At 42.3% G+C, this 25,875-nt stretch overlaps 1 protein-coding gene across 1 annotated transcript in view; it reads left to right on the forward strand.

Moving 5' to 3' along the window:
• The window catches only part of LOC139336847 (LHFPL tetraspan subfamily member 6 protein), a 42,337-nt gene extending 24,176 nt beyond the window's left edge, over positions 1–18,161 (forward strand). Inside the window, exons 3-4 of the mRNA XM_070971119.1 lie at positions 13,187–13,285; positions 17,352–18,161. Coding sequence (XP_070827220.1) covers positions 13,187–13,285; positions 17,352–17,470 — 218 coding nt within the window. The 3' untranslated portion in view covers positions 17,471–18,161. The remainder of the gene's footprint in view (positions 1–13,186; positions 13,286–17,351) is intronic.
• Positions 18,162–25,875: the final 7,714 nt, after the last annotated feature.

Consider the following 25,875-nt stretch of genomic DNA (forward strand, 5'->3'; position numbering starts at 1 on the left):
GTTTGCCGGGACGCAACCAAAGCTCACCCCCATGACGCATGAACCGCTGGAGCAGCCAGAAGAGTTTTCTACCTGATGTGCCCCTGGTTCCTGCTGTTCATTCGTTCAACATTGATTTTAATAGTGGGGATGCAACGGTTGAGGGATGGATGGTCTGCGGGCTACAAACTCTGATCTCATTTATATTTTTTATAGCTTACAAGGAGAAACACTATATTATAACGCAGCACAACAACGCTCCCTCCTGGGTGATGAATAGTGGGTGATTGCCTTTGGGGACAATCAAGCCAAAAGTCAGACTCCCATTTTTCGCAGGCGCAGTGCTGATCTTTACAGGCTGGAAACAACGCAGCATGTGCAAATAAAGATCTTAACACTGACCCCCCCCGCCCCCCAACCGCTGTTGCCTGCTGCTTGTGATCATCAGATCAGTAGCAGAGTAAGGACATGGTGACCTTCAAGTTTGGGGGATGGGGCGTTTTCTCTGTAGGGACTTAGCCAGTGGGCTGAACTCAACCTCTCCTCCATCAAGAGTTCCCATGTTCCCAGACACCAGCAATTGTGTCTTAATGAATTCACTGAATACTAATCAGGCAGCCTAAGTCCAGGGGGTGGGGCAGGGCTTGACACAGACAAGGTCCTGTATAAATATGCGGAGGATTTTTTTTTTTTTTTGTCCTCCTGCCATCATCACATTTCTTCTGATTCAGAAAAACAGCAAAAATGAAACTGTGGTTGTCACCTCTGAGTCATCTCCTTCAGCCTTGTCGCTTGTGTTGCGGTCCTGCTTCGTCTGTCAGTTAATACGCTTGTTTGTCTCATTATGGAGTTGTGACAATTCTGTTTTGATTTCGCCTGTGTCCTGGGGATACCCCCTGATTGTTTCATCCTCACCGGCTTCAGATCGCTCAGTTCAGCGTGCGTGTATTTCATGGCAGAGACCCTGTTTATATAAATCTTTCAGCGCCACTGACAACATTAATCAAGACTCAACAGACTCCTAATCTTTTATCCGAGTCCTGTTAGCCCCACGGACAAACTCTTTATGGCTCAATCAATCAGACTGACTAGCTCTGAAATGTCCAGCGGTACATTCTCAACAGCCCTTGGCAGGCTATTCAGTCACTGCGAGGCGACCATAACTGTTCTACAGAAATCACCATTCAAGAGAAAAGAAAAGTCATCCCTGAAAAACGAATGTACATGCAATGACCTATGATCTCGGACAATTCGGTCGTAATGTGTGAGCAGGAACAAGTCCCTCGTAGAGCCACGGGCCCTCAAATTGATTCAATCAGGAGGCGTATTGTGGACGAGCTCTTTTGACAGTGAATGGGGGCCTTTGTGGACACATGACAGTACAGAGGCGAACTTTGCTGCCTGTCACTGAGAGCACTATAACGACACAAAGTTCATTTCACTATGAAGTTTCACTGTTTCATCCAAAGTCGTTTAATTCATCATCAGCGCAGCAGACCCAAGTTTTATCTCTCATTTTAAGCTTCTGAAAAGAGCCGTTCATGTTCATGAATACTGATGGAGCTTTATAAGGCTCTATTTGCATGGAGCTAATATAGGTTGGGAAGTGATTTGTATAATTGAGGGAGATCGTCGATGATTTTAATCCTGATGTGAATCTGCTGTGGTTAGAATTTCAGTAAAATTTCAGTGCAAATTACCTGCTGCATCTTTTTGAAGTCAGAGGTCCCCTGGTAAGTTATTAATCCCGTGTAAATTGAGTTTGTTTTTGGCTTCCAATGTGTCCTCATCTTAGATGCAAAATTTTTCTCATCACAGAGGTAATGAGCTAATAGATGGATTACATGAAGTCTGAGCGTACTGTGCTATTAGTCCAGTGTAAATTGAGCATAAGGCAATTGAAGTGGGAGTTCACCCACCCACCCTGACTGCTGGAGGAAACCACTGGCGCTTAAAGAGTCTGGTTCCCACATCTCATTGTGTCTCTTTTCCTTCATTTTTTTTCTCATTGAAACAGCTCGGGGAGAGGCAGATTTGCAAGGACTCAGGGAACTATTGATTTTCATTCACCCTTGCTCCCATGCAATAATCTATGGATTCATGCCATCTACTGCCTCTTTGACATGAATGCCTGCAGTTTGTTTGAAGCCGTATGCTTGCGGGTGGCAGTGGTGTAAGAGAAGTGTGAAGCCTGTGTTATCTGAAGTGCAGTAAAAAGACTTGGCCTGTTTTAAAACTCATCTCATTAGAAAAAAACAGAATCAGAACTGGCTTTTTTGGACACGTATGCATGCACCGACAAGGAGTTTGACTTTCTTACGCTGAATAACTGCTCCTTTGTTCACTCTGCATTACATCATGGTTTTTCACATTTTCCTGAATGGACCCAGGAGTAAGTAAAGGAAAGCCATGGATTTATTTCAGATAATTATGGGTGTTTTCTGTATTCTCTGTAATTACACATATAAACCGCTTCATTTTCAGCCCACCTGCTTGTGCTCTACCCTTTGGGGTTTTCATTTGTCTGAGTTCATACTTATCCAACTGGTTTTATTTCTTTACCTGAAATGTTTGCCTCTGGGTTTAACTGTTTACCAGGAGGAAGACTTAATGAATTTGCCTGTCAAAACAACAACCAAGTCATCACATCTAGCCGGTGCTCTGGCCACGACACAGAAACAACAATCGGTGCTTTAGAAAAGGCCTCAGGTGTTCAGTATGTTTCATCATGTTTTACAATGACAGACCCTTTTAACACAAAGTGAAGTAAACAAATGTCACTGTCGGGTCTGTTTTCCGCCCAGTTGGCGTTAAGAAAACGCACTTTATTCTATAACTTGTTTTATTACCCATGTATGGGTTCAAAGGACACGCTAACAGCATTGTGAAGACTTCACCAGGAGACTGCAGTTAACATTTGTCTCAAACAGCATCCGCTTCAGTTTAACCTCAGTGCTTTTTCCTACCCTGTCAGAGATGGCATGGCAACATAAAAAAGGAAGATAATGGTAAATCTTCATTTGAAATGGAATTGGTAGCCTTTTCTTGACATCTGTTTGGTTTCAATCTGTGGAATCATCAAGGCAGAAATAGCTTTTCATCCTTGAACGGACAGGATAAACCAGATATTATATGATTATGTAGGATCACAATACCAATTCAATATCATACAAAATGTCAGGAGCACACACAGTCACGCACAACCTGATCTCTGCCTCTCCATTGTATCGCTCTATTGTATTGCTCACAGATTACTTGACATGTTACATAACGTGCTCTCGTTTCACTGCTTTCTCAAGGGCTCTCAAATGTCACACGATAACAGCATGTGATGAAAGAGGAGCCACTTGAGCATCAGCGCATAACCTTTATCTGTCTAATATACAAAATTAAGAAAAAAGTCTTAAAAGGTAACCTCCAGCTGTGACATTTTTAAAAACCATCAGTCACGGCTAGCGAACTCCGAAGTATCTGAAAGTTTTCGTTGAAAAGAGTAGATTTACATTTTAGGAAATATTCTCTTTCTTGCAGACAGTTAGATGAGACTCTCATGTCTGCTGCCAGCTGCCAGTCAGTTTAGCTTAGCATAAAGGCTGGATATAGATGGAAACATCTTGCCTGTGTCAAAATAACACCATCATATTTGCAGTGCAGAAAAAAGAGTGGTATTGATTTTAGGCTTAGGCGATCGTTTATATTTTCATATTGTTACTCGAGATGGCCTATAGGTGATTGGATGGCCACAGACAGCCAAAAGGGAAATGAAAGTGAAGGGACAGTCAAAGAGAGAGAGAGATAGAGACCTGCAGACCATAAACACCTGTTTCTGCACACCTCCCCCAACTGATTTTGAGTCAATTCCCTGGTTAATAAATGCAAATAAATAACATCTTGTTTGTGATGATTTGGTCTCAGCAGCTAGCCCCTAGACACTGTCCAATGTGCTGCAAGCACTGTAGATTATTGATGCTGGAACAGCACCGTCTCTGTGTTCTCCGTCCCTGATTTCCAAATTAAGCACTGGAGCAGGAGAAGAGAGATGTGGGGTGTCAGATCCATGGAGAAGAGACAGCGAACTGATTTGTATTTAGGGCTTTAAAATGCATTCACACAGGCTGATTAACAGGGCTCAGTGGGCAGACATGCGGCTGAATGCATAGTACGAGGCAGATCCCAGAGATTATTTTATAGCGTTTTAGTTCTGATTGTAACTTGATTAAAATCACCTTAAAAAAAACTCAATCTGCCATCATCCCTTCAAATGTGGATACACAGTCTGACTGATTTTCTTATCTAACTCTTGGCAAGAAAGCAAATAAGCATATTTCCCAAAATGTTAAACTCTTCCTTTCAGAGAATCATGAATATCAGAGTGGTTCAGAGTGAACACTTCCCATAAATTGCTCAGCCATGTTTTAAAAATATGTGTAAAAACGTATCTTAGCTATATTCTATGTAATAACTGGTGTTATTTAGAATGAGCTGGTTGTCACATTGCAAACACACAATGAAATGGGAGTAAACCCAACCTGTTAGTTTAGGGAATATTTGATTTTTGGGAGCCAGGTAAAGCTGCTGTAACTCAGTTCCCAGGAGTAATAAACTAGCCTGGTCTGTGTCCCTGAAGACAGCATGAATGCAGTGGGCCGGTACTGTAAACGCATGGCATGGAGCGCTTTGTACACTTGCCAGTGAGAGTCAGTTTTTCCTCAATCCCTGAAGCGTTGCATTGTCTTTTGAAAGGAGGCTCTTTGTGTTTGCAGTATGGAGTTGCTCACATGATGAGCCGCAGCACCGTCAGAGAGGCATTTTGATGTCTGGCAGTGTCTGCATGGAGGATACTGAAACATTCATGGCATATTTGGATGCTATTAACATGAATATTAAAGTGTAGATTGCAGTGTCTTTGATTTCCTTCTCGCCAGAGGGCTTTGTGTTAGCATGTTTACTGCTCATTGTAAAGAGTAATTAAGGCAGGAAGGCATTGCTGCAGGTATATGCTGACTTCTGGACACATGGCCTGCTGTAGAGCTTTTCTGTCAGCGTCTGTCAGTGGGAGGAGGGTGCTGCTCAACACATCAGGCATGACCCAGTTAGGGAGCTACACTTGTAGGACCCTCTAAAGTGGATCCTACCCTGAGGAGGATTTCCATACCCTTTGGCTTTGTTGTTCCTCTCGCACATTTTCTTCTTCACTCGACTCTCTGATGGAACAGCCATCACAGTTCAAATTGAAATTCCAGACTAGCATGCTGATAGGCGTCCGTGTAACGGTTTGTAGTAGAGGCTCCTTTTCCGTTTTAGCACTTTTTCCCACTGACTTTGATTTTTCTGAATTTCACTTAAATTAAGCTGGAAAACTGTTGCCCAGAATCTACTGCAAGTTGGCTTTGACTCTGTATTTGTCATGTGAAAGTAAAGTAGCTTATCGTACCCACCCTGCCACCAAGCCTCACAGTGATAATGAGTCATTAAAACATTGCAAGATATTGCAAAAGCTAATCTTCCTTTGACTTTGGTGGAAAAAACCAAATTAACACCAGGGCAGCATGGCAGCAGTCATGTGATCTTGCCATGGCAGGTTTTCTCAGATACTAGCATACCTAAACTCGTTGTTTCGACTGGTCTTCATGCTTTAGATTCCAACAGTTCAGCACAGGAGTGAGTGCATTTACAAGAGAGCTAAAACTGTGAACAAGAGGGGGAAAGCTCGGAAAGGAGGAATTTCTCTAAGATGCTGCAGATTTTTTTCCCGTTTTTTTGTTTGTTTGTTTTCCTGACTATTTAACTTCTCCTCTTCACTGAAAGTAGGGAAAAGAAGGTCCAATTTGCAACATGAGATCAGAGGAGACATGGTTGAGGTCACAGGGAGGCGCGGGTTTGAAGCTGGAAAGAGTGAGACAGACAGAAAATATCTGCGCCCTCGTGCAAAAAGCTCATTTCCCCCCACACATCCAGAAGATGTTCTCCTTTGAAAGTTATTTGCTTCATATTTAGCACACCCCACTTTCATTTTTTATGCACTGTTGTGCTCCTGAGCTCTAGACCTAACACTGTTTTTTCTGCTTCATACATATCTACTGCTTAATGAACCACAAGTTCATTTTGCTCTTGTAATCGGTTTGTTTATTAATTACCGGTTGTAGTCGGAAACTGTGTGACAAATGAATGGTGTGATTAGATAAGACCAGGTCTTGACAGAATGCCTGTAGGAAAGGCACTGAAACAGATCAATATAACACAAGCTCCTCTTTCCGCCCAGGGCCAGTGATGGTGACTGATGGGTGGACATGGGAGAAATGAGACTGTGATACAGGAAAGTGGCACAAGCCTACAAATAAGCTCATAGGCTACGCTGCTGTAGCTTTGGGCTTATTTTTGTCCTCTTCCTCAGAAATACAGTCAAACCTCTCAATGCAACATTCAAAGGAGTCTCAAGTACTCTAGAGGTTTTGATGCCTGGTTCTTCTTTGCATTTCCATTGTGTTTTACAAACTCGGGAGGTGGTCCACAACAGCATCCAGCACACTGCATCACATCACCTTTCACCTGTACCCCTTTGCTGTGTGGAAATGCCCTTTAGTGCCACTTACAGCAAATAAAGCAAGATAAGAACAGAAGCAGCACATGACAAAAACAGCAAGGGAAAGACTAAACACATGAAAGCAGCGGGTGGTTTCCACGCAGACCTCACATGAACACGGCCTGACAATGAGGCTTGTTAAGTCATTTGATGGCTGATGGGATAAAGGGGTGTTTGTATCTGTCTGACCTTTTCTTTGGCCGGCGGTTGCAAACACCAGAGGGAAGAGGGAGAAATCTGCCATGGAGAAGATGGTCATACTGAATGAATAGTCAGAGTCTGACGTGGAGCTTGTTTGTCACAGAGCTCTCATTCTCACTGGTCCTGTGTTTGAAATTCAAGTTGTAAAGCATAAAAGCATGGAGAAACATAAAATGGACTCCACAAAAGACTGCAGACTGAAAGATCTGTGTAGTCACCCATCACACAGTGGGATATATATTACAAAATATTCCAAACGGTAGGGAGCAAACACTCCACCAGTAAAACATGTTCACCATGAACACACCTCGTTTCCGACTGGATAATTGAGGTATAATCTTTTGGATGCCCTGTGCAGGAAAAGAATAGTAATGTTTATTAAAAAAACAAGATAATTTAAGATGACTGCTTAATATGCCTGGTGTAGCTTTGTAAATGAGTAGGAAACCAGTGAGTGGGCTCTTGGCTAAATAAAACTTGAATTCCAGCCACAGGCAGCATTTATATGCTTTGCACACTTTGCACATCACATATCACACGTACTTCACATACTCTCTTTAAATCTCTCCTTTCTCTGCATCCCCCTCATCCTCCATCTCTCACAGCTCCAGAATCTAACGTTTCGACTGAATCTCCAGATCCTCGTCTCACTCACATAAAAACACCAGCTTTGCTGGCGAAAATGCTCACGTAGGAATAAGCTCTTCTCTAAACGACTGTGTTTATCCAACTTGAATGACAGAATGATTCAAAACATCATAAGAAGAGCAGGCGTGCAAACTGCACGTGCTGGTGTGTGCCTTGTGTTTCAAGCAAAGGGAAAAGCATGCCTTATCATGCAGAGATGGGTCTGTTGACAGATTAGTCACAGGGGCTGTTTAGGCTGAAGTGACACTGTGAGACTCAGAATCTGTCACTTTCTCTGATTAAAGCTCAGAAAAACCACAGATATACATTTTAAAAAATATCAGAAATTACAGGAAGGAATTTATTTATTGGTTTATTACATGTGAGGAAGTGTATAATGTGCTACTTTGTTCAACGGAGCACAGTTTTGCACACACTTGACCTGCTATCATGTGAGTAAAGGCAACATTTGTATGCTTCACCATGTCAGTCCTGGTTGATTTGGTGACACGCATGGTTGCTGTGACATGAGCCAGTGTGGGTGAATACTATAGCAAACACTCCTCCAGCAGCTGCTTTAACAGAAATACAACAGACCAGCGATGGTATATCTGTTTACAGTGCAGCCAAACAAACTCACAGTTACTAAAGTCATATTACAACAGCAGGAAACGGTTAAGTTGATTACCTTGCTGAGAAATTGGACGGGGAACTGACCATTGTTCCAAAGCTGAACAATGTCCAAAAAGACCTGCCCAGTGACTCTCTGATTGGCTAGTGGTCATTGTATGGTTAGGGTTAGATGTTTGGTTAAATAGTCAGGGTCGGGGCCAATCAGAAGCAGAGTAAGGGTGGGTCTTTATGCAGGGATTCAGAATAATATGCTGACGGCACAGCGGCATGGCGCAGTTGGAAGTTCCATGACTCCTTTGCAATTCTTAAAACTGATCATTTGTGAGACAATCACTGTCAGCATCAGGATAAGTGATGAAAACATTGCGCTTCCTATGGCTGCTTCTCAATAGCCACATGGTGTTAAGCCATTTGAAGGCTTTTAACGTGAGGCAGCAGCAATAGGAAATGGGAGGTTTACAATAGCAGTAACGATAACAAACAGTAGCGTCAAAAGCTGGGTTTGATTTCATGAAAACTGCTTAAATAGATTGAAAATAACTGGAATAATCTGACTGGATTGGCAAACATGTTCAACAGCCGTAAGAAAAAAAGGGATTTTAAACAGAAAAATACCAAAGAACATGAGAACAGATATTATTTTGGCACGGCACAGGCCTGCCTTCCCAGGTGTGGTTACTCTTACGTTTCCCTCCCTCTTTCGGATGATCCTCCAAGCCTCAAAAGGGAATGTCTTACATTAAGCTGCTTCATTCAGGCACATCCTCACTCCAATTCCCTGGCCACCAAAATTCTCTCCAGCTTAGCAGCAGCCTTTTCTCCCTGTGTCCTCTTTGGCCTTTTGAATGATAACCTTGAATGGTATTGTCTTGGGGCATGAAGGAGGGTAAAGAAATTCCTTGGTTCCCGACAGAGAGCAAGAAGGCTTGACAAAAGGCATCAGCACTCCCTAAATCAGAGAATGTGGTGGATATGAAAAGGGGGCAGTTTTTCATTCAGGTAAAAAGCGTTGACAGAAAAAAGATGGGGAACAATAGAGCAGCTCTGATGGAATAAAACACTGCTCTGTGTGCTTTTTAAAGCACCGAAATGCGATTTCAGAAGTGAGCTCTACTATGATGATGAAATCTCAGGCAAGGATACACAGAAGAAAGTTTGCTATATTAGAGCAGATTTTATGGACTGAACACTGATATGTGGGACCGATTGTATTCAGTTGAGTCCATTTAACAGAACTCTTTCCAAGTTCATAGAGTAGCCTTTCAGAGAAGCCATTAGGCCTGAGATAGTCATTTGGATAACGATTGCATGGAGATCAATTGAAACTCAATCTGTGAATACGTTGCCTGGCCTCTAAGATTGCGCGCCGTGCGCTCTCTCCGACCCTGTCCTCTTCCTCTTCACCTCCTCCACTAGACGAGACTATCAGGCATCAGCTGGCTGCCATAGAAACTGAAACAAGACTCCAAAATGGGGAAAGGTTTTCCAAACAGTGGTTGCTGGCAAAAAGCGGTAAACAAACAAACCTCCCAGGCCTGGGCTGATAGAGCTGCACTTGAACCTCTTCTGATCTCCCAGAAAGCTGAGGGCATCTTTAAGGTGGACCAGAGGGAACAGTTGTTGCTGCTGAAGGGAAACTAGTTATTTCGATTCATAATAGCCTCCGTGGAAGGCACAGTGAGTGTCTGTGGATGCTGGTGATGGCAGATTTCTCACATTTATGATCGTTCCTGCCCGTCTGTTCTGCAGTGTCACGTAGTCGCTGCGTAGCTGCAGTAACAGCCTTCTGGTGACTTTCAGTGCTATCCTCATGGCAGCCGCGTGGAGATCGCAATGATTTCATCATGAGACAGCCATCTGCTCACAGAAAAATGAGCAGCTTGGTGAAGTTGATGTTCTCTGAAGGAGAAGAGAACCTGTCTGTGGTTTGGGGAAGCAATGAAATTCATTAAAGACCTCTGTTGGAGCCAATACAGGTGTTTTCATTCTCACCACTTTGGTATAACCTTATCAGTTAGAATTGAACTGACTCTGAAATCACTGAAGGTTTCTTTAATTTGCAGCAGAGTGGACATTAGCATTTCAAAAGTCTGAAGGCATCACCTTGTTTGCATGCATCTCTACTTTCTGCTACGGTAAACATTTCTTTCCTGCAGGGAGTTTTATCTTATGAAGTCTAGCATGTTGTTTAGTGCTTGTGATCGCAGCACATCTGCTAGCTCAGTGGTTCTTAAGCCGGGGGCCAGTACGCCAGATTTAGGTCAAGAAATTTAGGCGAATTCACAACATGATTTATGAAAGGGGGAAAAAACATTACATAATGTGAAGTGTCTTCACATGCAGTCTGTGATGGAAGGTCATGAGAACAGCTTAAGAGGTCACAAGCCAAAAAGGTTGAGACGAGCCACTGCAGCTGACAAACACATGCTAAATGACACAAATCCCCGACTGTCTGTTTGTGCAGATTGGGGCGCATCGGTGTCAGCTTAGGATACAAGAAGGACAGGAAGTATCTATCTACAGCAGCACGCATGGAGAATCTGAGCCTGAGGTAGTTGCCTCACATAAGTTCTTACTTCTCTCCAGCAGCTTGCCTCATAAACATTATGTGAAAGAACATTTTGCATTCTTTGTAATCTTTCTCCCACATCCTGGTCTCCAGCCTCCCTACCTCTGGTTCTCAATAACCCACATAGTGAGTGTGGAGGATGGGATTGGATGGAATTAACTCCAAGTGGAAAAAAATCAATCAAACAAGTAAAAATCAGAAGAGAAATGTAGGGCCACACGATGCAGAGTTTATTTACACCTTGGCAGTGTGTTTGTGTTTTTTGTCTGCTCCCTCGGTGGTTTGTGTGTTGCGGTATCTGTCTCAGTAGTGTCGTGGTAACATGTGAGCGCTCGCATTGATTTCACCCACTGCAGTGTTGCAGGCTCACTGAGTTTATCCCCAAAAACAACAGAAAACGCTGATGGTTCTCCCAGAAACCTTTGATTTTTTTTTTATGCGGTTGCACAATGGAACTGAGCTCTTGTCTTTGTTGCGGCAATAATTTCCCTCCTGTAGTTTTTTCCCAGCATCCCGTCGTCATCATTATCTGACCTGATGCGGAAACTATTCACTGAAGTCTTTCTTTCCCTTTCCGTCTGAGGTGCCTCCACAGCAGAGGCTCTTTGTGGTTTTGATCATTTTAACATTGTGTTAATCAAAGGAAGACTGAGAATCCCCATTAATCTTGATTTTTCAAATGGAAATATGGCAGTTTGCGGGATGGAACAACACCGTCTTCAGGAAGCAAAGCCACATTTTGCCCTGCGTTATTTTTTTTTTTCCCTCCCTTGTGCGGCAGGGAAATTCAATTTGATTACATGCTGCTGTATCTCTCTCTGTATTACACAACACTTGAAAGAGAATTTTTGATTTTGTTAAATATTAATCATGAATACATTATCATGCTCTCATGCTTTACAGTCTTTACTGTTACAAATTTGAATCCAAACACATTCGATAACATTATATAACAGACTATTTTAATGAGTGTGTGCAGGCTCCCTTGCTCCTAAATTCATCTTTATACCTTGTAGAATAGTTGTGTTTTATGTTCATCAGTGGCTGCTTGTGCTGGGATTTACATCCAACGCTCCTGTGTTACTTTTGCAGCACTGCTCAGCTTAAGGCAGTCATTTTGGGTCTGAAGCAGAAATTCTTCTGAAGTTCTCTTAAGGGTCTGGAGACGAAACTGAGTTGTTATGTATGACAATCCCTGGATCCCCTCTGATCCTGAGCTGTAATGACACAGACTTGGTCAGAGCCTTCTGATATCCCTTCATTTTCATCAACATTCCAGCGTTTCACTGAATTGATTTTCCAGCACAGGTACCGTAATCAGACAGTCTATCTCCTCCCCGAACTTATGACATTCGCCGTCCTTTTGGCTGCGACTGGCGAAAACACAGATGGCTTTTTCATTTTTTCTAGTCCACCTCTGATGTTTGCCGGTTTGTCTAGCCCATCTGCATTAGCATGTGGATTAATTCCTGCTTGTTATCTGGCCTAGATGTAGTACGGCAGTCCTGGATGGCAGGGGTAATCAGGTTGGAAGGCAGAGCTTTCTTGCATTCCCTTCCTCTGCTGCCATCCTCACATCCCTAAACTGATAGCAGGGCAGACGCATCGGAGGGGATTAAGCTAATGTGATAGCGGAGCCACCTACCAGGGGCCCCCACAGGGTAATTTCAAGAGACAGCCTTGGCATCCAGGGAATAACTTGTCAAGACCTGGTTGCAGGCTAATATTCAGGATATTAATCCTTAATGTAATGGCCTTGACTAGATTTTGCTCTTGTCTCTATGTGCAGCTTTAAGCACAGTTATAAGTCTCTTTAATCACTGACATGAAGCAGTCCCTCAAGGATTTTCCAGAGTTTTACAGTAATTATTGCGTACCAAAAAATGCTTGTTTTTTTTCCCACTGTTGCCTCTGTGAGATATTGCCAAGCTATTTGCATATGTCCGTTGTTCATTTGCAGTGGTTTTATGAGCTGCTGGCAGAGGGGCGCTTTGTTTTGTCGCTGTGAAAACGTGACAAAGTGTTAAAATCACAGTCCGTGTTGTTTCACAAAGGGATGTGAGGCTTGTTGAGAGGTAAAACTGCTGGAACAGGTCAGAGTCGCCCTCCGTCAGTATCTGCTGGAAACGGTTGATAAGGTGAAAAAACAATCAGAGGTGAGCTCAGGCACATCACTCTATTCACTCTGTGGGGGAGCAGCAGCTCATTGTCTTTTTTGATCATTTTAATTAAAACGTAAACCAAAGAATGAGAGGGGATGCACACAAAACCAGAGTTTAAATTCACCTTGCTTGATATCTGGATGCAGGAAAGAAAAACACACCATTTTGCATTTTGCCTTCTCATTAATGAAAAAAAAAAATTTAAATTATGAAAACCCACAAAGGCAAGGTCTCACAAAACAATGCAGACCTTCCTCGAAGAGCTGAGAGAATACCTTGATGGGTAGAGTTTGTCCTTGCTTCACTTTCTCTCCTCACAATCGGTGTCTTATCCGCCTCCGGCCACCTTTTTATGATATTTTTTTGAACCCCCAGTGATCACTGAAGTTGCTGCGATTCCTCCATCACTGACAGACTCTCTCTTGTTCTCAGGTCTGCTCATAGGATCTGGCTGTGCGCTCTATCCACTGGGATGGGACAGTGAGGAAGTACAGCAGACCTGCAACAACAGCTCAGACCAGTTTCAGCTAGGTAAGTTGTCGACCAGGCAGATCCGCTGTGCACACATACCTGCAGCCTGTGCGCAGAGCTTCAATTACACACTAATGCTTCAACCTTGACTGTGTAAATTTGTCTTGTGTTCGCTGAATTTTCTGATCCCAGAACAGATAAATCTACCAAGTTACCAAACTGAGAACAGAGTTTTGTACCTGGCCGTTGACATTGGCTTTTTTAGAAACCACGCAGGCACAACTCTGTTTCTGTCAAACACTGAAGAGACACAATGCCTTGGTATTTCAAACGTATGATAAAAAGTCTACAGAATCTCCAGTAGCTGTCGATTTCTGAAGTGTTTTATAGCTATAAATATGTGCTGAGAATAAGCAGGAGGCTGATTTGTGCTCTGTATTCAGCTGGCATTCTCGGGACTATCTCACAGACAGTAATATGCCACTGTATCAGACACCAGGCAGGTGGAAGAGCTGTTCATACTACAGCTGCTTTTATTTGATGCTCATCAAATAGTTCTTATGTACCCGGAGAAATTCATTTACTCTGATCGTAATGCTTTAATTAAATGTCGAAAGGTACATTTTTGGTTAAGTGGTTGAGCTCGTAACGTGCAATCAGGTGACACTGAGTAAACTTACATTTGCTGTTTTTCAATTTAGATCAATGAACTGCCACTTTTAATTTTTTGGAGAATTTGTTCTTCACACATGCATGTAAGATATGCTGAGCTTCAACTGAACTGAATTACTAAAATATCTCACTACAGAATGAAAAGGTGTGGCTTCCTGCAAAACAGTGTGTCCCAGAGTGTCTCCTGTAGGATGCGATGTACAAAAATAAACTATGTGCTGACATTTCTTTCTCTACAGCAGCAATTCTGAGTCTGAAAACCAAAAAAATGCTAAATGAAAGTCAGTGAAGTCAAACTCTACCTGGTTCATCTGCTGCTTCATTTCCTGTCAGTCTGAGTGATTATGAGGTATGCTATGCTGCATTCAGACGTCAGATGACATTTTGACCTGAGGACGGGACAAGCAGAGGGCTCAAAATGAAAAGTTTCATCCTTTTGGAAGCATGAATGTCCTCCGTGAACATCATTGCAATCTGCTCAGTGTACAAATGAAACTTTTGGTCTGATGGTGGCATTATCAGACAGGCCCACCACAAACACTGGATTAGTTCTCTGTGGACCATGAATATGTTCACAGAAAATCCAGTTTTCGCCATGAATTAATGAAGTGGCACTCGAGAAAGTTTTGTGCCACTCGACAATAAATATTCACATTTCATGAGGATCTGGTTCAATATATTACTCAGGACTGATAAACTCACTGAAGGACCAACATTACATTGTCCACAGGGCAAAGACAATTATCTCAGGCCTATATAGTCAGGAAATACAGTTGATTATGTGCTAACTTTCCAAGTCTGTTGACATTTGGTACATCCCCTTTATGAAAATACCAGCAAACTGAGTCAATAACAAAACTAAAGAATCTGAAGGAGTCAAAGTCACAGTTAGGGTGAAAGGGGTTTATTTTTAGCTCATCGCAACGCTTGCACAACATAACAAAGGTTCTCAAAGTGTTGGGGAGGACAGGACAAGGTGATCGTTCCAAACAAATAGAATCAATATAGCAAAACAAGAGCAGGTCGTTCGTCTGCGTCTGAACACAAAAGCACAAACCGGAAAACTGACTTGCTTTTCTAAATGAAATTACTTCACCATAACGAACACAGAGGCCCCAACCAATAATCCTACAACAGACAACGTGTGAAAAGTCTGCCCCAGCTCACCTAATCATCCTCATCCTCCCGCCACGCCTTCTTCTGGGATGCTTGACAAGTTTGATCAAACAGTACAACAGCAGCTCAGGCAGGCTAAGAGCAGCGAACGAAGAGCGGCAGATCTCGAGGCGTGTTCTTCTTATGGAGTGAAGACAGGCCAGCTCAGCGTCTGAGGGAGCCAATGAGCAGCTAACTGGATTGCACAGGTGGAAACCATTCATGTTGTTAGCACCTGGAGAGGAAACAGGGAAGGGGAGAGAGAGGAGAGCAGGAAGGAAGAAAACTTCACCCCCAACTGTTTTCATAGACTTGTGAATTATGAATTTATACAGATTACTGCTGCCACTGTGGCAGCAGAGAGATGTGACCGTTCTGGCAGCATTGAAATCCAAACTATGTTTCAGGCATCTTAATTACTGAAATTTCCAACCATGTCATCAGAAGAAATTATGTTGGATAAGTTTTAATTTTGTCATTTCCTCTCTGAAAGAACAGGCTCGTAGTACATATGAATTACTGTTAACAGTGTGTGTGTGTGTGTGTGTGTGTTTGCAGCGACGTACTGCTCAGTGCCTCTGGCAAATTAAATTTACTTGTTGAAAATGGCTGCGCCATAGTTATTTCAGTTTCACCTCATTCTTGGTAGCGCCCTCGACAAGACTGTGATGTTCTCCCATGAGAGCGGCGGATGGCGCACAAATGATGTGATCGCCACGAGTGCATGAGTCTCCTCTCAAACACTTTTTCATTAATAATGAAGACAGCAGTCAGTACTTTAGTAATTTAAAGATACATTTGAATGTATAGCTGCAGGACACATTCATTGAGTTCAGTGTGAAAAAGTGCATGAAAAATCCAGGTCATTGCTTTGTGTTTTTCAAATGGAGTACTCCAGTGCCATGTTAATAAATTACAGCAACATTTTAAATAGAGGGGAACCTAATTTTCATTAAATGTGACTCTGACACAGACAGTAATTTGTAATGCAGAGAAAATGAAACTCAGAGAAATAAGTCTTTTCGGTTTGGTTTCCACGCACACTGATAAGATGATTTGATGTAATTTGTTAATGTGATGCCTCCTCCTCCTCCTCCTCCTCCTCCTCCTCCTCCCACCAAGCTGGTAATTAGATAACTCAATATTCTCCCAAAATTTCATGTTTATAAGGAGATGTCTTGATGGTCATCACAACATTTTCCAAATTTAGAATCAGATGTAGGTCATGTCCTTGTTTAATAATGCACATAATTTCCTCAGAGGATTAGAGAAGATGTGACTTAAGGAGGCACTTAATGTTTTACTTTATGTGTGCTTATGGGTTTTGGCTCCGTTTCAGCATTTTTCAGCGCTGGTGTTCCCTCCAAAGGTCTGTATTGTGTATTGTGTGAGTGCATTTGTCACATACCACAGTGTCTGTTTGCAAGTGAAGCAACGTTCAGTGCATTTGTTAAAACAATGCTAACTCTTTTTCACGAGAGGAAGGGAAATGTTGTGGCTTGAACAGACATGCTAAGCAGCTCACAGCATTCTCCGCTCTGAACGCTAACATGTCGGCTCTAACACAAGAATAGAGGTATAGTGTAGTGTTCCTGTGATGCAGTACACACAAATAGACTACGCAAGTGTACATATGCATTTTAAATGAGCTGCGACTGACATAACAGTTCTATTATCAATAGGCTGTCACCTTCACAGTGCTGACGACATGCAACTAGAAGATCAAATATCCGTGAACTCTGAATGGGTCTACAACATTACAAACATTGCTCCTAGCACCCCTAGATTCCTTAAGTCTGCAAATATACCCTTAAAATCTTATAACCACGAACATGCACAATGGCTGTACAAGGACCGGTGCTCTGTGCACACAGGACAAGCAAAGTAAATGTAGTTATGTCAGAAAATAGAACCTACACCGACATCAGGAGCAGCACACAGAGTACAGAGTTACAGCCTTTTTAAAAGTGAAGTGTCTCTAATCTCTTAAACATTAACGTTGCAGATGCGGGCAATTTTATATCTTCCTGCTGTTTATTTGATCTCAATCTCAAAGTGATGAGAGAGTTATAAGCAGTCGTCGTAAAAAGGCTCTTTAAAGGGAGAGTAAAAAGTGCAGCTCTCTCGCTCAGACGTCCTGGTTAAACCAAAATTGAATCAGTCGCTCCCTGGCCAAAGGCTAATCTGTCCAAATTTTATTGAAGTCCATTCAGGGGGTTTTGTAGATACCCCGCTGACAGACACAGATAAAATACAGTGTGAAAAGGCATCATCCTGAATCCTCTGCTTTCGTCTGCAGGGTCCTGCCAGATCGGCTGGGCGTACTACTGCACCGGGGCCGGGGCGGCGGCGGCCATGCTGCTGTGCACCTGGCTGTCCTGCTTCGCCGGGAAGAAGCAGAAGCAGTACCCGTACTGAAGCGGGCATCAGAAGAGACGGGGACAGGCAGACCTCAGGCGGTGCGACTGAAGGGAGAGGACTCTGACTCTGTGGACTCACACCAGTACAGCACATCAGGCACCAAAGACACCAAGTCGTATGGTGCTCTGCACATCGTGGGACGCTACTCATCTGACAACTGCAGGGACTGTTTCATTATGCAGCACACACACATGGCTTTGAAAACTGGTTCCTCTCTCAAAAGCTGTTCTTCAATGAAACATGTACGGACCAATCCTATTTGTAAAATTGTTACATAACTATTTCTTTAATGAAAAGAGTATTCTCCCCTTTTTTTTGTCTTCCTCCTCTTCAGTTATCAATGTTTATGTGATAGTGTGCCATGTGATGAAGAGAAGAAAAAAGTAATATTGCTTCATTGTTACGTGAAGTGTTTCTGTTTCCTCTTCATGTCTTATTCTTGCCTTATACACAAACTGAAATGCAATAATCCCTATAACCTAAAGCAATCCAATACTGGCTGCCTGCTTCCTCAACTCAGCCTTTTCAGATTCCAAAAATCGAAGCATAGTTTATTTAACACATTCGTTAGATATTCGTTGTGTATGATAATGTATTTTATCATATTAGCACATGTTTTGTATTCACTCTTCAAATTATTCTTTGTCATTATTTTCGTTTTGTAAATAAATGTTTATTGAAATTCTGGATTTCAGGTGTTATTTCAGTCATAGTGCGATAAACTGAACAGGCCTGCACTCACATTACTAAAAATCTTTTCTCGTGATCTCTTGGTCTTGGTAGTGGGATGGTGGTGGTGATCTTTGTCTTTTTACCCCAGTCGATAAAGAGGATGTGGACGGACAGTGCTGTGAATTGAACGTATCCTGTTATTGATGAGGTAAATCCTGTGACCTCTAGTTAGATTATTTGCCTTTTGATCAGGTTACTCCACTTAAAAGCTTCCCAGTCCTCCAGACAGAGCCTGAGATGCAATCAAACCCACTGAGACGCTGAGCAGCTGTGCATCCAGCAGCTTCCTCAACCTGCCGTCATAGTGTGAATAACAATAACGGTAACCTTTTCATAGCAGTTAGCACAGCTGTATGTGTGTTGTCAGCGGTGTTTGTGAAGATTCTCAGTCATCCAGGTCATCAGAGGTGCAGCTTTCTTCAGTTACTATTTTTAGTCATTTGTTCCTCTCCATTTTCCTCCTTTGATTAACAAACAACACTTCAGAGATTCATCTGAGCTGGAGTGTACAAAGTCAGCTCATTTACAATGCAGCTGTTCTCGATGCATTTGGCCCTCATTAGCATGCCAATTTTCTCACAATGCTCAGATCCCCCAGATGATGGTAACCCACTCGAGAAATCTCTCTCTCTGTACTTCTTCTGTTTAATATGTTAGCATGGCTCCTCTGCATTCTGCTCTTTGTGATCTGCCGTGCTGATTGATATCACCAGCGATTGTTACAGAGTGCCAACCAGATGCCTCATCAGCAGAGGCTGACACATTGGGGTCAAGTTGGAGCGTTCCCTCCTTCATATCGGTACTCGTACCTCAGACTGACAGGGTGCGCCATGCAATCTGAGATCTTGTTACTCATAGGCGGCTGATTGTCTTAAAACACGCGGTAACACTGGGAAATACAGCTGCTCTCATCAGCCGGTGGGTAAAGGGGTATCACAACTGCTGTAACTGATTTGTGTCATTTTCTGATGCTGTGAGGACCACACTGATTTTTACTAACCTCCATTGTATTGGGGTGAAGGTGAAAACCTCTCACAGATATAAATAAAACCAAAGCTCCACGTGGTTCAGTACCGAGAAAGATTTTTAATTAGAATTTTGGTGAACTGACCCTTTAATAGCACCTTTCAAAATAACAGGGCAAACTTAACATAGAAAGGCCCCGCCCGACCCGGGGATCGAACCGGCGACCTTCTTGCGGTGAGGCATGCGCACCACCTGCTGCTCTACCAAAATGTGTATCTATTAGAAAATTTTAGACCCTTCTTTCAGCTGTGGCCATAAGATTTATGATTTGGGAAGACCAGCAGAATTTGTAATATAAGCTCATCGGAGCTAACAGTTCACCTACAATCAGGCTATCTGACGCAAGAATGCTGGGCTGGCTCCAAAAAGTAGCCTACATAAGAAATGTTCTTTTTTTATTTACTAATTAACTGTACCACGAAAAGGAAAAACAAGGAGAATTCAACAATCAATCATTGCACTTAATGAATGCTACTTAAATTAAAGGCAACACAGTTGACGTCAGCTGAAAAGACCATTGTGCAGCATCTTTTAATATTATTGGAGTGGGGATTATTTGAAGGAGAAAGCACTGAATCGCCTTTAGAGAATTCAACCTTGGCAGCCAGTTAGATACTTCCACATCAATTAATTCTTTCTAATTATTTTTTTTCCCCGACAGTACTCCAGACAGATAATTACTGCCCTTAAGAGCAAGCCTTCTTAAAAAAGGTTTTGTGCTAACGTAACACCAATCTCCATAAAGATATTGCATAATTGATATTGCTGCAGGATAGCAAGATAGGGGCCATGACTGGACTCCAGAATAGGCCCTTTTCACAGCAGATGTTTTGATTTGTTGTAGGAGGAAAAGCACAGGTGATAGTAACAATATTAATGATGGTGTACTTCTGTTAACGTGTCCCAGTAAGCCATCAATGTGAGCCAGCATTCACAATACCAGGACCCTGAAACCGAATGGAATGCAGCCATCTTCCTTTTTATTATCTACACCTGTGCTATTCCTACTTGTAACATATCTTCTGTTGAAAAGGCTCGTGATAAATGTAATTAAGCAACAAAGGCAGCAGAAGTGTAATCAGCCACAATAATTCAAATCACCTGAGTGGGTTTAATGTGGATGTGATTGATTAGCACATTTTATTTGACAAATGAGGACATCTTTAAGGATGTAGCCTAAGATTCAGCCATCTAAATGCAGGATGACAGCTCCTCACTGATTCCTCTTTTATTGTTATTTATCTAATTATGTAAAATGGGCACAAATAAAATAATAAAGAAAATGATAGATATTCCTGTATTGCTCTCTCGTTTTATAGTGTTCTAATATTGTTGCTTTCTACCTGCCTTCAAAAACTAATCTGACCAACTTCCTCTGACATCCTTAACAAAGCTGTGGGCTATATGTCTGGAACATTTCATCAATACCAGATGCCAGTTTTTCATGATAGAGAAGTAATAAACATCCAAATCCCAACTCGCCTCCTCTTCTCCTCACTCTTTACCACTTAATTCCATCATCTCCTTTAAGCTATTTCCTGGTAAGGGAAGAGTGGGACTGCAGGATGGGGGGAAAGAAGCAGGAGTGAAAAAGCTTTAATATCCTCCCACAGATGTATTCCTTGTGTGCAGTTAGCGTCAGTAGAAAAGTGTAGGATGCAGGCTGGCATTGCCTTTCAAGCTTATTCCAGTTAAAGTTAAAACTCAGGCAGTAGCATCATTTCCCTGCCTGGGTGATGCCTGGCTACGGCAACTTTATAGTTCCTGTAGACCAAAAGTACCATCTCACAAATTTTTAGAGAACTGCAACCGTACCTCTGGGCACAGTCTCAAAGAAAAAAACAGCGTGAGCCTCTCAAAGCTTGCAGAGATGGCACAGTTTCCATTCAAAGCTGAGGAGAGTCCCTGAATGGATTGTGTTGCACTACTTAAAATGAAATAAATAAATAAATAAAAACCACCGCCTTCTCTTCACTCAGGGAACATAAACCCCTATAGAGATCGAACATAAGAGACAACCAAAAGAACCAAATATTTCACGACCCTATGGACGACCAACTGTGATGTGAGATATATGCAGAGAAGATGCAAGAGCAGCATTCTCTGAGCTCCTATCTAAAAACTGTCACAACACTGAGGTATTGTTCAGTATAATCAACTCTGCTATCAACCCTCTGCAGTACAGCAGCCTCCATCCAGAAACTTGCTGATTCTTTCATCCTCCACCGGAGTTTATGAGCAATGGATTCCAAATCTGCTGCTGTTTTTGTGCTGTTCTCAACCGATTTTACTACCCTGCTCTTAAAGAGGTGGTAGTCATACAAAGTGCATCACCTGTCCCCAAAAGGTTGTCCCATCTGAGCTCTTCCAGGAGGTCTGTGTTAAAGTTAATCCAAGTGTTTAAGCAGCCATAAACAGCTCTCTGACCACTAGTAGTATTTATCCAGTGTCAAGCAAACAGTAGTTCAGCTCCTATTTAACAACCCGGCCTTGATCCCTTAATCCTCCGCAGCTACAGACCTGACTTCAAACTGCTGTTTGTGTCAAGTTACTTTGAGCCAGCTGACAGTGATAGAGAAATGATATGTTTTAGAGACCTATTAAACTAAGACATCCCATCACAAAGTAAGTCTCAGTCTTTGAGTGCAGATGAAGATCACTTTGTCGAATGATAATAATTTCAGCTATGATTTCAGGATAACAGTGCATCAGATGTGCAAAGTTGAGATTTCTCACAGGTACAAACTCAGAGAATCGTCACCAACTCTGCAAACCAGCTCTGACAAATACCCTACGCTACCTGCACAGCGCTAGATCACAGACAAATGTTAAGAAGCTGGTGGAAAAAGCTGAACGCATTTAGAGAGCTAAATATTTTTGTCAGGAACAACTGCAGACCAAAACACCCTCTCAAATTCCCAGTTTGTGAGGTAACTTCCTGTGGTCCGTTTTGTGTTCCTGTGATTTTCTCTGGTATTTCTGTGGTGCTCGTGTGGAATTCTGGGACAGCTACCACAGGATTGTGCCACAGGTTCAGCATGTGGACCAACTCTGTGGTAAATGTCCCAAAATACTGCGCAAGTCTCGGAGTACTGGAATAGTACCCCTTGAAGACATCACATGAAAACAGAAAGTGCTACAGGAACTGTGGCATATGGCGAACCAGCATGTGGTATTTTATCACGGGGAAGTTTAATAAGACAACAGAGAAAATAACTGATTATTTTACCTCCAGTTCTTCCAATGGGATGACGCCCATTCCATCTTTATGAGGTGATGTCAAGGCTGTGTGTCTGCCAGCTTGTTTTTGTATTCTTCTGCCTTCTAGTGGTCAAATCTGATTAATGCAGCTTTAAGGCAACTCAGAAAGCCATTCATGGTTTCATGTCATCTTGTTCGGACTCTCTTTACACACTATCAAAAATTGACATCTTGTCTCTAGATGCTGATTTTTGTTTTTGTTGATTATTTGTTCAAATTTTTGCTCGCTCTTCCAATCAAATGTCTATTCTGTAGACTTTTACAGGAGCAGAACATATGAGGCGTCACCTCATCCCTCAGATAATCAGAGGCTTTCCTTCCTGTCCAGACTTTGGTGCATTCCGGGAGGGATTGACTCTGTTTGGCTAGAACATTATTAGGCAACTGATAATTATATTGGTATTGGTATTTTTCCACTTGCTGCCGGTCCGATAAATGCAGTTGAGCTCTCTGAGCTGTATTAGCTCTCACCCACTAGCATCCAGATTGGTGATGTCATCCTATTTGTCAGTACACGATAAATCCAGCAGGTTTTGCATCAGTAAACTGTAACTGTTGCCTCTTTAAAAAAGGACAAAAGGCTGCCGGGTCCACCCTCAAAGCCTGTGAAGGATAAACAGATAAAAAGCACTGAAGACAATGAACTGAAAAGAGGGACAAGGTGACAGTTTAATACACACAATTATCTGGGGATCGAAGGTTGAGAACGGTGATAAAACCTCTGTTATATGATACTCAAATGGGCCCTAAAGTTTAGATAAACTTCAGGTCGTCCCACAAAATGCCCTTCATCATCCACCAAGCAGTTTCACCAACAGTAGTTTTGTTTCTTTGATGTTTTTAATAGCCTGATAATCAGACTGAATTGCCATTTCGCTTCAGTTCATTTATTCATTCAATCTGAATCGCTGAACAATTTTAAGGCGGAGCTGTGATCCAGAGTTTGGAATCGCTTCCTCTGTGAACTGGTTTATTACACCAGTGGCGAAAGTCTGAACACAAATTCTCCATCTCTAAGTTTTCTGTTTTCATTATTTCATTTCTCACAGGGTGTTAATTTGAAGATTTGACGCCGCCCTCTTTTGTCTTACACATGAAAATGTGTCATCTGGGTAACAACATATTGAAGTAACAGTATATTGCAGCTTGTGTGTGTGTGTGTGTGTGTGTGTGTGTGTGTGTGTGTGTGTGTGTGTGTGTGTGTGTGTGTGTGTGTGTGTGTGTGTGTGCATAATATCCTTCTATGGTTGGTAATGGGTCTCTGGCCCACTCAGGCAGTATACTTCTGATCGTCCCCGTGAAGGCCCATTTGATGGCTTTTAATAAAAGGTAAACTTATCTCTGAAATTAAATCTGCAAGACATTAAGATGTTTTATGTGAGAGGAGTATTTCACTATTAACCTCAAACATAAGAATTTAAACAAAGCCTAAAAATGACTTTGTGTCACAAGCAACTCTCTGCAGAGTTTTGTCTGCCTTTTTTTTGGCCCCTGGCCAAGTTGTTTGGTCCCAAATTTCTCATGACCCCTTGAGTTTGAGAGTTATGAAGCTGCCAGAAGGCATGCTTTTGTATTCTGTTACAAGAACATGAATGAAGTCATTAAGTTATTATGTAGAAGTATCTTTAAAACTGGCTCAGTTCAAACCATTATCAGTGAATCAGTCTAATGACCTGGTGTGTGCATCAAGCAGGCCCACATGGGGCCTGACCCCAGGATTGAGAAACCTCCACAACAGAGGCTCTTAACGATATTCAGTTTGAATTTTTATTGCCCCGCAGCTGCTTCGTGTCAGTCATCTGTCATTTTTCAAGCAGCACGAACTAGAAGAGAAGTGTCACAGCGCCTGACTGATACCATCTGTTATGATTCTGCATTTAAATGCTCTCCGCACCACAAACACCTACAGCAAAGGCCGCTCGTGTACAAACGTGATCTTCATCTCAGCCCTGTCACTGCACAAGTAAAATCTCCCACGCACACAGCCCGCTCCTCCAGTGGCCATCTTTCATAACCAGTAATTAATGATTAGCAGAGCAGCGTCAGACTAACAGACTGACGTTATTGTACTTTAGCCAATCATTCAAACAACATCTGGTTGCACTTCCCAAAGAACAGGGTTGACTGATCCTTAAATACTGGACATGCTTTGTATTTTAAAAAATAATCATTTCCCGAAAATACAAATATTTGTCTCCCTGTGCGAGAAAGAAATCACCATCTGGAGGTTGTTGTTATTGTTGTTGGCCATTTTCTGATTACATGTCTTTTCTTAAGGAAAAGCCAAGCTGTATGAAAACACAGTCATCATCCATTTATCAGTAAAGGCTCAACTAAGGTTTGTACAGGGCTTCTTCCCACACTTAGTTAACCTAGACATCTTTTTACAGGCCAAGAAAAGCAAAAATCACATTTCCCCAAACAGCTTGTGCAGCATAATCCAGGTGCTGTAGACAAAGTGTGGCACCATGCCCATTATTTACCTCATTATTGCCTTTATTTTCCTCTTGTGGAAGGCTATTTGCTGATAGGTGCAAGCAGAGCACTGCCAGAGAGCAAAAAGCAGGAGGTAATGAGGCAAATATTAGACATTCGGACCCACTGTGCAACCGTTTGGCTATGAAGCACTTGTTATATGCTGCACAAGATCTCAGGGGATCCTGCTGAACATTAAAGGACCATTGTGTTTTAAAGCTCCTTAGACACCAAACGTGTACACTTTACATTTTTGCTGAATGCAAATGAAGGCTAAACATTTTTGGGATGTATTTACCTGCTGTTCCAGTCAGCCAGTGGTCTCCAGTCATTGCTGCATGATACGAAAACCTATTATCAGACTCTTGAAAGTTGCTGAAGTTGTGTAATCCATCACAGTGAATGTCAGTCTGCGCTGGTTTTAGTGAGAATTACATTATTGTTCCACTGCGATGGAGTTTTTGTGCATATTGGTTTTATGAGTGCACAGCATGATCTCATTATGTGAGTTTCATATCTGGTGGATATGAATAGAGACCAGTTAATGTATGGGATAGACATCCAAACAGAGCTAGTGAGGACACAGAGCTTGTGTTGTCTGTTCTGTTTCTGGGAATGTGGGGGCTTTAATCACCTTAGGAGGATTTCGTGGTCTAAGGTTACACACAAATTGCATGTGGTGGGAAGTGGGGAAGAAGCATGAAAGACGGTGGGGGAGAAAAATTAGAGGAACTGTGAAGTGAACTAGAGTAACTATGCGCTCTGCTTCCTGTCACAAGTAAGAGGATATAGTTTTCGTTGTATTACTCTGAGAGATATGTCCAGATTTCACTTTGCTGAAGCATGGCATGACCTGCCGCGGATCCAAGGGTCGCTGATCAGTTCCTGTCATCGCTCAAAAACGTTGT

The sequence above is a fragment of the Chaetodon trifascialis genome, chromosome 9 (genome assembly GCF_039877785.1).
Source record: "Chaetodon trifascialis isolate fChaTrf1 chromosome 9, fChaTrf1.hap1, whole genome shotgun sequence".
Classification (NCBI taxonomy): domain Eukaryota; kingdom Metazoa; phylum Chordata; class Actinopteri; order Chaetodontiformes; family Chaetodontidae; genus Chaetodon; species Chaetodon trifascialis.